Source organism: Leptidea sinapis, chromosome 8 (assembly GCF_905404315.1).
Source record: "Leptidea sinapis chromosome 8, ilLepSina1.1, whole genome shotgun sequence".
NCBI classification, from domain to species: Eukaryota; Metazoa; Arthropoda; class Insecta; order Lepidoptera; family Pieridae; genus Leptidea; species Leptidea sinapis.
Genome location: NC_066272.1, coordinates 12817104 through 12835804, shown reverse-complemented (window position 1 = coordinate 12835804; position 18701 = coordinate 12817104). Strand labels below are relative to the sequence as shown.

Sequence of the window (18701 nt, the reverse complement as noted above, 5' to 3'; positions counted from 1 at the left end):
CCATTCACCTCGACCCTCTGAATCTTATTATTTAAATATGAGATCAGAAGATCGAGTGCAGATCCTCTTATACCATAGTGGCATAGCTTCCTGACCAGCGTTGAATGTTGAACACAATCAAAAGCCTTAGATAAATCACAGAAGATACCAAGTGCATTCCGTGATTCCTCCCAGGCCTCAAAATATACCTGATGAGTTCAACACCTGGATCCGTAGTCGAGCGTCCCCTAGTAAAGCCAAATTGTTTTATATGAAGTAACTTATAAGTGTTAAAGTGAGTAAGCATTTGGCTTAAAATAATTTTTTCAAAATTTTTACTAAGGGTCGGCAACACCGAAACAGGGCGATAGTTATTCGGGCCAGAAGTGAGTCCAAATTTAAATATTGGTGTAATTTTACTATACTTCAGAAGGTCAGGAGACACGCCATGTTCAATACAGCTATTAAAAACTAGTGCTAGATATGGTGCTATGACGTCAATAACAGAACTTATTATTTTTACAGATATTCCCCATATATCAGCAGTTTTTTTCATTTTTAAGGATCTGAAAGTTTTAATTATTTCTGCTGGGCTAACAATACTGAATTTGAAATTTTGTTTACATTCCTTAACATTTTCCAAAAGAAGTGACTCGGCAACACTGGTGGAGGAGACAAGGGTGCTTGAGATGAAAACTGGAATGTCAAAAAAAAAATTCTCAAAAGCAGATGCTACTTCCTGCTCAGAGTGGATTTTGGAGATTTGGAGAAAACCGAAATAAAATATATTGTTTTTTTTTATAAGTTTGTTTTTTTCTAACTAGTATTTTCATTGTTGAATTAAAAATTCTGTTTGGTATTCAAAAATTTCCTGATGTTAGATAAATCGGTTAAAGATAATGGTTAAATTTTAAAATTAACAGCAATTCCTGCCTTATTACGATAGATGAAAATTATATAAATTAACAAATATCTTATTTTTTTTTTTGCAAATTTTAATATGGTATATTTTTATCAAATTTATGTATTGTCATTGGTCCTTGATAAATCTAAGAAGTTTGAACGAAATTTGGCCGTGTAAAGTGGGTCACAATCACGCTCAAATGAGTCGATTACAAACAAACATACATACAGGTGAAGCAAATAAATAGCGTGTAAAAATAGCTCTTGCATCGTACTTTAAATGGAGCACCTGTTAGAAGAAAAGGCAGAACTTATAGACTTCAATCTAACACAGTCCTAACATAATTCGCTGGTTTCTAACGTTCACGCCAAATCTTTCATTCCCTCCTTCATTCTAGTCAATTTTCAGTACATCGTTCACTTCATCATGAAATATACTTCGAAAATATTTTCTAATATTGCGAACCACATTAGGTCAATAAATTTCTGCAGTTAAAATTTTATCTATACTCTACAAACTACTTAGCCAATCCCATTCATAGCTTTCTAATAAGACTGTTCCTTTATTAATCCAAATTTACAATATAATTACTTACTTTTGGTATGAATATGAGTGCCATGCTTAGAAAGCAGCAGAACACTATAGCCAGAGAAACGAAAGCGAATGCGGCATCTTGTTGGCTCGCAATGACCAGCGTAACTGGCGCTGTGATGAGACAGAGAACCACTACGTTATAGATACTCATGCCGACGTAGCGGGAATCATTGATAGACCGGATCTTGACCGAGCGAGTCTCATACGCAAGGAACAATCCGAAAACGAGCACGAGCCCTTTGTAGCCATACATGACACCTGAAAAAAAAACGCTTATTAAAATTGCGAATCAAATACATATTTTTACCAGCGGGAGGCTTGATTACACAGGATACCGTCAAGATAATGGGTACCACAACAGCGCCTTCTTATATTTCTGCTGTGAAGCAGTAATGTGTAAGGGCATCGTAGCTTGTAAAATGAGTAGACTTATCTTATGTCTCAATAATTGTAGTATCGCTCAGAATTTTCGGGTTTTTCGAAAACCCTGAGCGGCATTGCATTGTAATGGGCAAGGCGTATCAATTACCATCAGAACGTCTCCATCGAATATGCTGCTCGTCTTGTCCCTTATTTAAATACATATAGTATAATATGAATATTTAAATCATTAATTTCCCGTAGATTAAAACAGTTCGCAAATGAAATACAAAAACATGTTAGAAATAAGGGCGACAAATTATAATGATTTTTGTACATAATAGATACTCATTGGATTCAAAATTCAATAATTTACAGACGTAAACTTTTTCTTGTACTAAGAAGGATACAGCGTTTTATTTTCATCGAAATTAAACTACAGAAGCAAAAGATATTATTTTATAGAATTCTTATTTACAAGCCTCTTAACACTCAACAAGCAGAAGCCGAGGAAATCCACACTGTTAGTAACACTTGTTTATTTATTTATTTATTTATTTATTTATTGGAAAACAAACAGCTTAAGTTATATACACATTGTAACACATAATTTATATTACACAAGCCAATAAAGTTTCCACTTAAATATAAACAAAGTAGGAGTGAATATAATACAAAATATAACGATTTTATATACAATTAAACATAAGGCGAAAAAAGTACACAAAAATACAAATGAAAAAAAATTTATCAAATTTATCGGTTGGACATATTTTAAGAATGTTTAAGATATTCTTTAATTTTTTTAGTAAAAGTTGGATAGCTGCTATGAAAAATGTCTAAGTGACTATAATTATTATTATAAGTGTTGCATGCTCTTATAATAAAACAATTGCTAGTATAATTAGTTCTACGAACAGGGATAAAGAATGTATCTATAGAACGTGTATAATGTTTTGGACAGTTAAGTTTAATGTTACTTAAAATACGATTGGAATCAATTAAGTCATGTAATATTTTGAAAAGGAAAACTTGATCTCTGTATTCTCTACGCTGTTGTAAAGATAGGTAATTAAATTTAGGAGTATTACAATTTTGAAACTTATAATTTAATCTTTTAATAAATTTATTTTGTACACTTTCTATAGCATCTATATATTTTATATAACGTGGGTTCCAAGCAGTCGAGGCATATTCTAAATATGGTCTGACATAAGCATTATATAAAAGATTAAAAGTATGAATATTTTTGAAGTCATTTCCCTGTCTGAATATAAAACCAAGCATTTTATAAGCTTTTGCTGTCATATTGTCTATATGATTTTCAAATAAGAGAGCCGAATCTAGCGTTACCCCAAGGTCTTTTATTTCTGACACCCTTTTAAGGGGTTTATTGTTTATTTTATATTTGAAGAAAATTGGCATTTTTTTCCTCGAAAATGTTATCATACAGCATTTGTCAACATTGAGGTATAAGTTATTAGCGGAACAATAGTTTCCTAACTCAATTAAATCGCTTTGTAGGTCAACACAGTCCTGTTTTTCTTTTATTATTTTAAATATTTTGGTGTCATCCGCATAAAGTAAAATATTAGAATTTTGAAAAGATTGCAAAACATCATTAATAAATATGTTAAATAACAATGGGCCAAGGTGAGAGCCCTGAGGAACGCCCGATGTAACAGGGACAAAACTAGAAATAAATCCTTTAACAGCTACCGCTTGTGTTCTGTTACGGAGATACGACTCCAGCCATCTTAGAAGATCTCCTTGAATACCGATACGCTCAAGTTTAAATAATAGTCGAGCATGCGAAATTTTATCGAACGCCTTTGAATAGTCGGTATAAATTGTGTCTACCTGGAATCCATTGTTTAAGGCATCCATTACTTCATCTAGAAATTCGCAAAGGTTAGTTTCCGTCGAGCGTTTATTTACAAATCCATGTTGCTGTGGAATAATTAGTGGTCGTAATAAAGGAAATAAAGTGTCATAGATAATTTTTTCAAATAATTTTGGGATGACCGATATCTTTGAAATCCCACGATAGTTTTTAATATTATGTCTGTCACCACTTTTAAAAATGGGAACAATTAAAGACATTTTCCATATTGATGGTAAACTACCTGAATGTAATGATTTCCTAAAGAGTATATCTAAAGGTATTGAAATTTGTCTACTACATGCCTTCAGTAAAATTGGGTGTAAATGATCGGGACCACTTCCTTTGGTTGGGTCAAGTTTTAACAAGTACTTTTCTACCTTTTCACGTGTAATGTCTATTGTTCTCGCAAAAGTTTGAGTATAGCTTAATGGTAAGTTATCATGGCTAAATCTAGTATTAGAATCGGCTGTAAAAACGGAGCTAAAGAATGTGTTAAACATATTAGCTATCATTTGACCGTCTGATCCAGTATCATCATCATAGTACATACAGTCTGGAATGCAATTACTACTTCGCTTAGATTTTACAAAAGCCCAGAATTTTTTAGAATTGTTATAAATATTATTTTCGGCCTTATTAATAAATAAATCATAGCATTCTGCTTCTAAACGTTTTGTTTCACGGCGTAATTCCGAGAACCTATCATAATCACTAGATCTTCCGTATATTTTCCATTTTTTATGAGCTTTCAGTTTTTTCTTAATTAACTTTATTAAAGATCTAGAGTACCACGATGGAAACTTATCATTTTCATGCACTAGTTTTGTAGGGACAATTCGATCTATAATATGGTTAAGTATAAAATAAAATTTTCCTACGGCACATGTTATATCTTCTGATGAGAGCTCTTCAACCCAGTCAATTTTTGATAATTCATCATTAACTGCATTGTAGTCGGCGTTGTGATAACAACGAACAACACGAGTCGGTGCTCGTAAGTACATGTTATTTTTTTCACTCTCAACCTTCACCACTAAGGATGGATGATGACCGTCTTCTGGCAATGCTAATGGTTTTGTTCTATTGACCACACAAACAGTATTAGATAAAACAAGATCTAATAGTCTATTATTATTGTTGTAAATATTATTATACTGCTTAAATCCTGTAAATGTCATAAATGCAAATAGCTGATTAACTAAATTATTATAAGAAGTGTTTACAATGGTAATATGTCCTCCGGGAACATGCAGCCATGTTGCATCCTTAACATTGAAGTCTCCTAATACTATGAATTTATCATTTGGGAATTTAATTACTAGATCAGATAAATATTCAAAAAATGTAGCTTGAGAGTTACTTTGTTGTGTGTTTTGTGGAAAATAACAGCAGAAAACCCTTAACTTTTTTCGGGTTGTATACTTTTCCAAAAGTAGGTCCAGAGAAGTAATGTCCGCATCAGGCAAACATGGAGGCACGTAAGAGTGACGCATGTCTACAGTAACACAACTACGACGTACAGCAATCAGTGTACCCCCACCCATAGTCACTCCTAGACGCTTGTAATCACGATCATTTCGGTATACACTATATCGCGAGTCAAAAAATTCTTCATTGAAAAATCCTTCTGACAACCATGTTTCGCTCAAACAAACTATATCATAATTCATATTCAAAAGATTCAAATAAAATTGTTTTGTTTTGGTGCGTAATCCCCTAACGTTTTGGTAAAATATAGTTAGAGCCATACTAAGTTAGAAGAAGCATTAATAAATAGTAATCATAAGTAATAATTCGATCCAAAATTTGTTCAAACAGTTTTCTACAAAATAAGTTTAAAAACATACACCACAAAATTGTATAGCAATAAATAAAAGCACTTATAATAAATAATAAAATAACTAGCTTATAGAAACATTCCCTCGTAGAACCAACCACATTATAAAGCTTGCAAAAACAGCAACTACAATTAAAACTATAATATCTATAAATAATTTTAAAAGTCATTAATATCAAAGCAAAGACAAACATGTATGAGTTTAGTATGGTAGCACTTATGTGATTTTCTTTAAACATTCACTAGAACTTATATAAATAACCGGTGAGCTGCTAGTTTTCCGAACCATGATCGTACAGTTACGGACCCAGCAATACATGAAGCCTTTCTGCTTTGCTCTCCGTCTAGCCTCATTTAGAAGAGATTTATTATAGGTTGATAGGTGATCATTAGCATATATTGGAGTATTAACACCGGCATATCCAAGGTCGGAAGCTTTTAATTTTTTTATTTTCCTTAGTGATGAAAGAAAGTCATCCTTTTTATATCGTGCCTGCATTTTTAATATAATTGGGCGGGGTTTATTTTCTACCGAGTCATTCTTAATTGCCACTCTGGTCACGAAATCTATGTCCGTATCTGGATTTAAGCAGTAACCACTTTTTGACGCTAAACTTTTAACAATTTGAATTAAGTTTTCGCTTTTTTTGTGTGGGATGCCGTTAATCTGAATATTCGAGCGCCGAACCCACTGGTCGTTTCTTAAGGTGCCTTCTGATAATTCATTAATTTTTTGCTTTAAATCATTTAATTCGATTTGATAGCTGTTAACTTTAGAGACCTCCTTATCTAAATCATTTATACGGTCTACGATGGTATTTATGCATGACTCCATAGTAGTAATTTTTGAAGACCATGAACTTACTGTTTCAGAAAGCTTACGAAATTCATCAGTAAAGAAACATTTAAATGATTCTATTGTAGAATTTAAACTATTAAATCTATCGTCAAAGTGAGCAAGCATAGACTTTAAATCGGTGTTTTGAGCTGAAATAGACTGAAAACTACTCTCAGGAATGGTGTTTGTAATAGGACTTATTATTAAATTACTTCCCTTTTTTTTTGATTTGCAGTTATTACATTTCCACTTAGCTTTATTCATAGGCAGCATCTTTTTGTAATCGGTATCTTTTATTCCAAAACATGCGTAATGACACGTTTCCTGGCAGGCCACACATTTTATTGTTTCTTCAGGTATCAACGCAATATTACAATTGTTACACAGCATGTTTAATCTATTTTGTAGAATCCGATTGTAGGTATGAAGACACTAGTTATGCGCTGTGAATTATGAGTCACTCAGGCGAATACTTTGTATCACTCACTAAACCTGTTCGGCGATGAATTTAATGTGCAAAATATTGTTATTTTAGCGAATCACTGTAACTAATGCAAATATTTAAGTGTTATTTGTTAGATATGATCATAAAAATTGATATGACTAAAAATTCACTCCTGATAAACCACTTTAAACACTGTTAGTGATTTATTAAAATAATACGATTGAATAACGTGACGGTACGCACGCGCTGCGTTACTGTAACTTGTTATAAAACAAGTAAAATAACAAGTCAGATAAGTTAAAGAAACTATAGTGACAGTTATTGAGAAGAAAATGTAAGGATGGTTGTTATATAAAGAGTATCGGTGAAAGTAGTTTGACTGAAGAGATTTATGACACAAATTTGGAGGAGAGAGTTGGCAGAGATCGTCTAAGGCATACCTTACAGGATCAGATTGAGAATTTTGTTTTATGCTAATATGGGGCGAGATGGGCAGGACTTTCAACTGATTGTAATTGATAGGCCCTGCCCATTACAATAATGCAGTGACGCTCATGATTCTTGAAACACCCAAAAACTCCGAGCGGCACTACTATTGCGCTTGTTAGATTATTAAGCTTTTACGTAATTTATTTAATAATAATAAAGAGGTAAATAACTCTAAATAAATATACATAAAATATGTTTAGACATCTTAAAGCTAAAAAGTAGCTCAATTGTATTTTAAAGTCAATACAGCCAATAGGAGCTTGTTCCGAATCATTAAAAAGCAGCTAGGATTGCCAACCTAAGTCTACTAAGGTTTCGTTGGTTCGGTACAGTGGCTTAGACACATTTGGCTCGTGGCTGCTGCACCGAACGGACACATCAGTGTTAAGTACTTATAATATTATTATTCATTATTTTCTGTTCTGATATTATTACCCTTATAATACATATTAATAATCTAATACCGTCACCCCTTCTGAATATTAAATGAGGCTAGTAAGTGCTATTTTAGTATTAACGTGTTTGATGTATATTCTACAAAGATTATACTGTATATTTTGTAATATTTTAAAGATGAGCTGGAAGTTTCTTGTCGGTTCTTCTCCCCATATCAAAGCTCCTTTACTTGAACATAAACGCAATTAGATTTTCAAAATCACTTTACTTGTAAATTCTAGCCATTCTTACACGCTCGTCACCCTGAGACAAGATGACAAGTCTCATTTGCCCAGTAATTTCACTAGCTACGGTGCCCTTCAGACCGAAACACATTACTGCTTCACGGCAGAAAGATGCTCCGTTGTGGTGCCCATAATCTAGCCGGCATCCTGTGCAAAGGAGCCTACCACTTGTAAAATGTACTAAAAACCGGTTAAGTGTTCCAAAAATGTTAATAAGGACATTACTAAAAACTCATTCCAGATATACTTCATTTTTCAGAATACGAGAATCCAACAAGGACACTTTAATTAAATTCTTACTATTTCCCACATTGCAAAACTGTTTAATTCTTGTCTGCATTATTTAAACTTAATAAATGCAATATAGTGTGAAAACACTGAAACATTCGTAAAGCCGGTGAACATTTTAGTAAATTGAGTTTTGTTAACTAAAACTTAATACCATTTGTAAGCTGGGTAAGCCACTCGGTCATAGATATTTATAGACGTGGTCAGTTTTATGGCTTTTAAAGTTTACACGCTGCGTTGAAATGAACTTTGCTATAAATTCAATTTTGTGTAACACGTACATTGTAAATTCACACATGAATCTTTACTGTTTAAAATTAGAATTTATTTTAACTGTTATTATATCTAATGCACAATTCTATGTGCAATTATAATTATGTATCGCACCTTGAGAAGAACAAAAGCTTAAGTGGCCTTATGTCGATTTGTCGATTTTTACGTAATAGTAAAGAGCAACTCAAATTACCTTAGCTCAATTTTTTTCAGAGTGTTCTTACAAGCAGTAAGCGAGTAGTTTTATAATTTGTTGTTTGATGTTGATCATAGACGGGTGATAATGTGAAGTTGTATGTATTTTTAATGCTGAATCATCTATATCTATATAAAAATGAATTGCTGTTCGTTAGTCTCGCTAAAACTCGAGAACGGCTGGACCGATTTGGCCAATTTAGGTCTTGAATTATTTGTGGAAGTCCAGGGAAAGTGAATAATAAATACTGCTAAATTAAATTAAAACAACAAATTTGTTTTTCCATTGATGTGTCCATACATAATTTCTATGAGAGAATTTATTGACGCACGGTTTGACAGTTCTGCTGTGAAACAATATCATTACTACAGCAGGGTGCATATTTTACGAAGTAATTTTTTATGTTATGATATATTATTGGCAATTTCATATAAAAACATTATTTTATTTATTATATACAGAACAATGTCTGTCGTGTCAGGTAGTAATATAATAAAAATATTTAGGGGTTAAAAATATTGTTTTAAGGGTATGATAAATAGATGTTGGCCGATTCTCATATCTACCCGATATGCACACAAAATTTCATACATCACAAATCGGTTTAACATTTTCAGAGGAGTTTGGTAACAAACACCGGGACACGAGAATTGCATATATTAGATATTGTATATATCATTACTTTATGATTATAGAACAAATAAATAGTTTTCGTATTATTAATCTTGCCTTGACGATGTTTATATACCTATCATTTATAATTTATAAACTACCCTTCAATATATAACGTCGCTACTTCATCATTATTATCATCATCATCATCAGCGGGAAGACGTCCACTGCTGGTCAAAGGCCTCCTCCAAAGATTTCCACGACCTGCGCTGCCCTCATCCAACGTATTCCGGCGATCTTGACCAGACCTACAAACACTGCGTCTTCCGGTACGTGGTCACCATTCGAGGACTTTACTGTCCCAACGGCCATCTGTCCGTCGAACTATTAAATGTTTGTGTGTGCTGCTAATTCAAATTCTCGCAGATTCCCCTAGCTAAAATGTTTTCACTCTCACACTCTAAACACAAAGCAAGTTCTGAAAAACATTTTACGTAAATTCTGCTCATGACATTGATGTGTGACAAACAAAACACCATTCACATTTGGGGCGCATGTCACGCGCCGCGAGAAGGGCGTGTCACGCAATAAATCTCCGACACGGGAATAAGTCTGTAATCTCAATAAGACTGTTGAACATATCGCTGGCTAACAATATATGAGGACTTGAAAATACTCTCAAACAAAATATTTATGCCAAAACTCTTTAAATGGCTGCTTGAAAATAATTATAATAGTATTAATGAATATTTACATTTGTTATATTTAAGATCTGGATATACCCCACTCCAAAGCAGAATAAATAATTTAATTTCATTCATTTCGTTTATTCTTCTATGTGCGGTGGTGGAGGTGTGCGGTGTGATATAATATTGCTATTAATTGTCAATAGAAACCTTGAATATTTTAACTGCACTGATATCAAATATTTTGCGTGTACATACTATACTGATATTAATTCGAATACTTTCATCATCATCAGCGGGGAAGACGTCCACTTCTAGACAAAGATCTCCACAAAGATCTCCTCGACAATCGGTACTGCACTTCCCTCATCCAACGTATTCCGGCGATCTTGACCAGATCGTCGGCCCATCTTGTGGTGGGCCTAACAGCATTGCGTCTTCTACTTTTACTTACTAACACAAAACCTACCCAGCTTTAGAACTATTAAGCAAATAAGTCATTTTTGGGAAATTGTGTTAGTTTTTGTAATAAACTCTGAGGAGTATATAAATAGCGAGAATAGCCCTCTTCTGAATCACAAATATAGCGCTGCGCCACAGAAATATAACATAGGACACAGTACTATGGAAATAACTAAAGTATACTAGTCGCGCCGTATCTATGTCAATTAATTTTCTAATCTTTTTAAGCGCGTAGTCTGTTCGCCAAACCTTCAATATGGAGGCCCCGTTGTAATTTGGAATCCAGAGTAATGCCAAGAAATTTTGCAGATTCCACTGGTTTTATTATCTCTACGTTTAACAAAACACTTGCATCAACATTTTTGACATTTGGTACGGTAAATTTTATATATTTCGTTTTCTTGCTATTTAACAATAGGTTACTAGCGATAAACCAGTACACGATGTCAGATAAAATATCGTTCACTTCGTCATACATAGCTTGGTTACTTTTCACTTTCAAAATCAGTGAAGTGTCGTCCGCAAACAATACTACCTTATGTTATTTCTCTATAAGATTAGGAAGATAAATTATATAGATAAGGATGAGGAACGGTCCGAGAATAGACCCTTGTGGTACCCCCATACTGAGAGGGGTCCCATTATTTTATGATCGCTCACGATCATAAAAGTATTGCCTGACAAAATATTCAAGACAAATGTTAAAACTGTTTTAATGGCAAGGGGATATTATAATATTAAAGAGTATATTGAGAAGGAAGCTTAGCGTACAGTTCCTGCATATCGCGAGCCTCTACTACTAACGTATTTTTAATTACTTACGTAATTTACTTTTAGAGCTTTTGCGCACTTGTTTTTGTAAACAAAGTATCATTACAAATGGTTTTTAAATTTACGTTTATATATATTTTTTCATTTTTAACTGATTGTTCCACTTATATCCACAGTGATTGTAACTTACTATAGAACCAACCGCATGTGCAGTATACTTCCAGGTGGTATTTCCAACACATATCTGTCGCAGAATATCACAATTTTTATCCCGGTTTAAAGTCATATGAGATATTTCATATTTATTGTCAGGTTGACGGGTGCCGTAGAGTATGAGTACTCCTAAGAATTTTATGCCTCAGATTTATAACTGATGCAGTTATGGACAAACTGTACCCATTAACCTGCTCAAATCTGCAGTGCCCCAGGGCACTAGATTTTTCATATACACCAAAACCGAGTGTGCCGTACGGCACCCTACTCCCTCATCAAGTTCTGACCTTTTTTTTATTTATTTTTTTACTCTACCCTACTACGATCTGCTGTTCAGACCAAATTGCGACACCCAAACTGGGTATCCATAATATACTGCCTTGTATAATAATTATAGTATTAACTTCGAATGTTATATTTAAGGACTATTATTATGGAATTGCAATAAATTGAAATTGAAATTGGACAAACGTGCGTACGGGTCAGCGTAGTGTTAAGTGATTACCGCCGCCCACATTCTCTTGCAACACCAGAGGACTCACAAGAGCGTTGCCGGTGTTTAAGGAAGGTGTACGCGCTTTTTTTTCAAGGTACCAATGTCGTATCGTCCCGGAAACACCGTACAAGGAAGCTCATTCCACAGCTTTGTAGTACGAGGAAGAAAGCTCCTTGAAAACCGCACTGTGGAAGACCGCCACACATCCAGATGGTGAGGATGATATCCTAACTTGTGGCGTGTCGTGCGAACCCATGTTTCAATAGCTGTCTGATACATTCACTCTAATGATCCTAATTATAAGCAATCTATTTCTACACGTAAAATAATACGTATGGACAAAACGCCACGCGAGCCACCGAATTACATCGTACCGTGCACCACGCGCGGATCATTGAGCGCTGATTCGCTTATGCTCATATGAGATGGATCATAAGCTCATTTTTTTCTATTCAAAATGTGCAGCGTAACAAAAATAGCTAATTTACTTTTCGCTGAGGAGATAAAGATTCCTAGCAAGAGTGAATTTGTAGTCGAAGGTAGAAGTAGTTGCGCAATATCTCACAAGAGATACATAGCGCTATATACTACTTCTACGAGGAAAATAAAAATAAGTAATTTTAATAGAAAATAGAAATTATAAAAATAGAACACAGATAGCGAATTGAAGTCCTGTTGGCAGCCTTTTAAACACAAATAAACTTGACACATAGTTTGTATGTAAATCATAATTCACCAGTATTGCAGTCTGTAAAAATATTCATTATTTCAAATAAAAAATAAAATAAGAACACGTTGGAAATGGATTTTAATACAATTTTTCCATCCGCATATTTCTACGAAATAAGTGATACACTTTCATACCAGTTATTTTATCAATATTTTTGATTGGATAAGGGTTTCTGAGAAACATGATATTGACGGAATCGGACTGACCTTAAATTTAGTATACCTATGAGGATTTTTTGTGATGTGTGTAGAGTGTAGCCTTAATAACACATGAGGATGAGATCAATAACAACATCTACATTATTTATTACAACTTAAATGTACGATATGAATATGAATAAAAGAAATGATATATTAACTGCGAAGGATGCCGGCTAGATTATGGGTAACACAACGTGGCCTATTTCTGTAAGCATTATTGTGTTTCGGTCTGAAGTAGCTAGTGAAATTACTGGACAAATGAGACTTAACATTTTATGTCTCAAGATGACGAGCGCAGTTGTTGTGCCCTTAAGAATTTTTGGGTTTTCTAAGAATCCTGAGCGGCACTGCAATGTAATGGGCAGGGCGTTACAACTACCATCAGTTGAACGTCTTGCTCATCTTGTCCCTTATTGTCATAAAAAATAAATATACCTGATTCCATGCAAATGTTATAGTGATCCAGTCCTACGCAGTAAGACGGCCATCCCGGAGCTGGTCCAAGTCCTCGACATAACTAACTAACACTCCTCATTTACTGATGTGTTCAACTCTGAATATCAAATTCAAATATTTTTATTCAAAATAGGATGTGACATCACTTATTGAAAGTCAAAAAACTACCACCCATTCCAAAATGAATGCCTCAGGCCTGAGAAGAACGGGCGCAAAATACTCAGCGGGCTTTTTTTTTCGTCAAAAAATATGTTTACAAAGTAACATTGTACAATTAAACTTATTATTTAAAAGCCCGAGGGCGGTCGCTCCATTCCCAATCTGTGGTATCATTAAGAAAGTCATTTATGTTATAGTCCTTTATGATTTACCACACAATCGTTTTTAATAATTCTTTTGAATAACGTAATTTTGTAAAAATACTTTTGTTTTGAACATTTTCTGGGATCCTGTTGTAAAAGCATATACATCGCTCCACAAAAGACTAGCTAACTCGACTTAGCCGAGTAGTAGGCATTAACATTATGGTTATGACAGTTTCTAGCAAATTCACTTATGTGCACAACATACATTACATTATCAAGAATATATTGCGAAGCCACAGTCAAGATGTTAATTTATTTGAATTTTGCTCTCAACGATTCCTCAGGGCCGAGATCATAAATAGCGAGAATAGCTCTCTTCTGGAGCACAAATATAGCGCTGTCCCACAGCAATACACCATAGGACATAGTACTATGGAAATAACTAAAGTATACTAGTCGCGCCGCATCTATGTCAGTTAATTTTCTAATCTTATTAACCGGGTATGCTGCAGAACTAAGTCTGTTCGCCAATTCTTCAATATGAGTATATAATGATAATCCACAGTAATGCCAAGAAATTTTTCAGATACCACCGGTTTTATTACCTCTCCGTTTAACAAAACACTTGCATCAACATTTTTGACATTTGGTAGGGTAAATTTTATATATTTCGTTTTCTTGTTATTTAAAAATAGGTTACTAGCGATAAACCAGTACACGATGTCAGATAAAATATCGTTCACTTCGTCATACATAGCTTGGTTACTTTTCACTTTCAAAATCAGTGAAGTGTCGTCCGCAAACAGTACTACCTTATGTTATTTCTCTATAAGATTAGGAAGATAAATTATATAGATAAGGATGAGGAATGGTCCGAGAACAGATCCTTGTGGTACCCCCATACTGAGAGGGGTCCCAGGAGATCTCCTGCCATTCAAGTCGACCTTCTGAATTCTATTGTTTTGATATGAAATCAGAAGATCGATCGCAGTTCATTTTATGCCATAGTGACATAGCTTCCTGACCAGCGTTGAATGTTGAACACAATATGATTGGTTGATAAATTATTAAAAACACAGTAGAAAGTTGTTGAAGTCTTTTTGTCAATGTAACTCGTAATTGCAGTCGCTCGTTGTATAGCAACAGTCAAGAGTCCGCATCCAACTACTGCGAAGTTAAGGTGCTGGATCCGAGTTAGGAAGAAGCGAGGAAATTTTAGGTTAGTGGTTTTATCTTTGGCTTGATTTTGCACAATGAGGTAAGGAACAAAGGGGGCTCACATTAATTCCTCGATTAAAGTAATCAAATAAAGTCCTCTTTAATACATATTTATATCGAATTACCAGTGCCAGTGGTTTACACGACATTTTTTGCTCCGATCGAATTTTGCTCGAAGGTTGTGCTGTATAAAACATCCAAATAGTCATTATCGGTAGATTTTTTTAAATGAAAATACGTGACGAGACTAGCAGGACGTTGAGGCGATGGTAATTGATACGCCTTGCCCATTACAACGCAGTGCCGCTCAGGATTCTTGAAAAGCCCAAATATTTTGAGCGGCACTACAGTTGCGCTCGTCACCTTTCGACATAAGATGTTAAGTCTCATTTGCCCAGTAATTTCACTAGCTACGGTGCCCTTAAGACAAACACAATAATGTTTACACATGTACTTAAATGTAAGTCTTGATATAAAAGAGTGGCAATGAGTTTCTTGCTACTTCTTTTCATTAGCTCAACCCTTTACGAAGTAGCGGTAGATTCAATAAGATTTTTTTTTTGACATTCATAAGTGTCATTTCCGTGACCTACGTGAATAAACTGATTTTGATTTGATTTGATTTATCCATAACCAACCACTTCCCAACTTCAGATCGCCCGTAATTTATTTTTATTATAATTACAAAAATATATCTTAGATCTGGCTTCTAATGAGAAACTTCTTGAAGAGCCATCCATCAGACGGCCTGTCGACATAAAAATCTTTCTAAGCTGGAGTATCTTTTTACCAAAGCTTAAGTTCAACTTAATCAAGTTGAAGTTATTTTATGCAAAAAATCCTAGTCTCATTCGTAACGAAGCACTAAATTAAGATTTTTTTTTAATTTTTTGATGAAACATGAGATAGCGGTGGGTTCGAGTCCCCCATCGTTCATAAAATTTTGTTTTTCAAATTTTATTTTGGTATTAATACTAGAAGTGAGTGCTATCACTTTAAAAAACATAACATATTGTTTAGATTTACAAGAGCGACATCTCAAGTAAATTTCCTAATATGCAAATATTGGGGTTGAGCAGGTTATCAACTGTAAATTAGATCCTGTAGATAAAGCCACAACCTGAGAGTTGAACAAATCAAACAATATTTTATAACGAGGCGTTACTCGAACAGTTAGCTCAGTTGGATAGAGCACCGGCACGTACTCATAAAATTTTGTTTTTCAAATTTTATTTGTGCAGTATCATACTGGAATATATAAATGGAATTCCCAAACTAAACAACAGATTGTAAATAATATATACTTTAATTTACAATTTAAAAGCTTAACTTTTAAATTTTCTTAATGATTTTTTAAGGACTAAGATCAACTAAAACAAATGAAAGAATATGCCCCGTCATGTCACAATCATCAATAGTGTGTATCGCCCTTATTTATACCATGACGTCATAGACGTACTTTATACAACTAGACTCACAATCGCCTATTAAATGGTCGTCAAAAATGTCTGAGCGTTGTTATATATTCATTCAAATTAACTCCCTAATTCGTGGCAGTAAAGTTCAAAGTATTGTTTACACTCATAGGTATGTATTTTGTTTTTGCAATTAAAATATAACTATTTAGCAAAACGATTAAAAACAATCAAGTTATTCACACAATTTTGTTAATTTAAAGGAGGCACTTACTTGAAAATGAAAACTATATTTATTGATATTATGTGCACATAAAAATACAAAATTAGCAGCGCTTTCCACACTAGGCATGCCTGTATCGTGGAAAAGTGAACATACGACACTTCGCTTCGGACGATTTTTGAGCGTGATTCTCAGTTTTTTTGTTTATTGTTAATGCATTACGTATAATTTTTATTTCCATGGAATTTCCAATAAAACCAGTAATGTATAAGCATTACAGAATTTTTGGGTTTTTCAAGAATCCTGAGTGGTCGTATCAATTACCATCAGCTGAAGGTCCTACTCGTCTCGCCCCTTATTATCATAAAAAAAGCAGTCTTTAGTAGTTAGTTTCCCTTACCAAGCCATACAGCGTTGTGTTCGCTTTCACAATGCTCCAGCTCTGGTCTTATATGAACATCGTCATCGTGGTGCCGTGGTGCTTCCAGAGGAAATATCTCCACCCTTCTTTGTAGAGGATCTCGGATCTGCCAAGCCGTTAGTATTGCCACGTCCACTATCAGAAGACCTCCAACCATCGTGTACAGCTTCCAACCGTGCATGCGTTTCTGTACAAGAACGAATATGATTTAGAAGTGGACAAATTCCAGTATGATTTAGTATCGATGATTCCGTTCTGATAAAATAACTATAGTAATCTGTAGTACAAAGAAATTAATTTAAAAACAAAAGTATTTAACAGTAATTACTGTAGAAGGGGTTGGTTATTTAAACGCACTTAATAAAATTATAATATCAGTATTTTACAGTTTCCAGTAATAATTATAATAATTACTGACTCAATATAATTTAGGCAGCGTCACCCCTTACAATTCAGAATAAGTAATGCCTCCTCGAACGTAGCGCTCTGGCTTATATATGGCACGACCGTCTACCGTGATGATGCTACCAACTGTTAGTTGGCACTGCTGTAGTGCCAACTAACTTACACGAATCAAGTTATCTAAACATTATATGCCCTGTGCTTCCCCGGGGCTTTAAAAGAATAGGGTAGTCCCAGGCCCTAGGGTGTCGTAAGAGGCGACTACGGGCTTATTGAAAGTGGGAGAGTCACGCTACCGTCTTTTGACGTCAGCACAATCGGGCCAGACTCGTCCGGGTTACTTACCACACTCGCACAGAATACCGGCGTGAAGTAACGGCCTAGTGCCGCTATGTTTCGCATAGGTTAGTGTCGAGGACCGGAGGCCATTCCTGCCGCCGAATTCCACCTTCGCACGACACGCCACAAATTAGGATATCATCCCCACCATCTGGATGTGTGGCGGTCCTCCACAGTGCGGTTTTCAAGGAGCTTTCTTCCACTTACTATAAAGCTGTGGAATGAGCTTCCTTGTGCGGTGTTTCCGGGACGATACGACATGGATACCTTCAAAAAAAGCGCGTACACCTTCCTTAAAGGCCGGCAACGCTCTTGTGATTCCTCTGGTGTTGCAAGAGAATGTGGGCGGCGGTGATCCCTTAACACCAAGTGACCCGTACGCTCGTGTGTCCTCCTTTTCCATAAAAAAAAATATATAGTTATTTCTAATCATAGTGATAATTATATTAAATAGTATTTAAATATTAACAGTAGTTAAATAAATGTAATTATTAATTGGGATATCTTATGACAGTTCATGACGTTGGTAGCGCTTGTTAACAAACACATCAAGCTGACATTACTCATAAATTATTATTTGTACACTTTTACTTTTACATACAATTTTGTACACATTTTCTTAACCCAAAAAAAGGCAACAGACGTTATTAAGTTACATACCAATAATTATTATGTCAGTCAAGCATTCCTACCGGGATTCAAACCCAGCATCTCTTGTATTCAAGATTAGATTACTAACTACTGGGCGAAAACAACATGAAATGTAACACAGAAAGACACTCTGCCTATCACAATAACTTTAGGCCGTAAAACTACGTTTGGTTTAACTACTTAAAATTGAAACATAAAGCATAAAGATTTTCGTATTTTTCCTTCTATTTGTAATGTGGGACCGTGCTTCTTGTAAAATTTCATGGTTTTGCATCAATAGGAAGTACACAGTAGGTTTTGATTTACTTACTGAGGGGAAAAACAGAAGACTAT

The 18701-nt window shown here is 34.6% G+C and overlaps 1 protein-coding gene across 1 annotated transcript in view; it reads right to left on the bottom strand.

The window, feature by feature from the left end:
- Window positions 1-18701, bottom strand: part of LOC126965760 (gamma-aminobutyric acid type B receptor subunit 1) — a 167426-nt gene that overhangs the window by 21175 nt on the left and 127550 nt on the right. Inside the window, exons 12-13 of the mRNA XM_050809525.1 lie at window positions 16956-17163; window positions 1479-1735 (exon numbers count right to left, since the gene is read on the bottom strand). Of these exons, the coding sequence (XP_050665482.1) occupies window positions 1479-1735; window positions 16956-17163 (465 nt within the window). The remainder of the gene's footprint in view (window positions 1-1478; window positions 1736-16955; window positions 17164-18701) is intronic.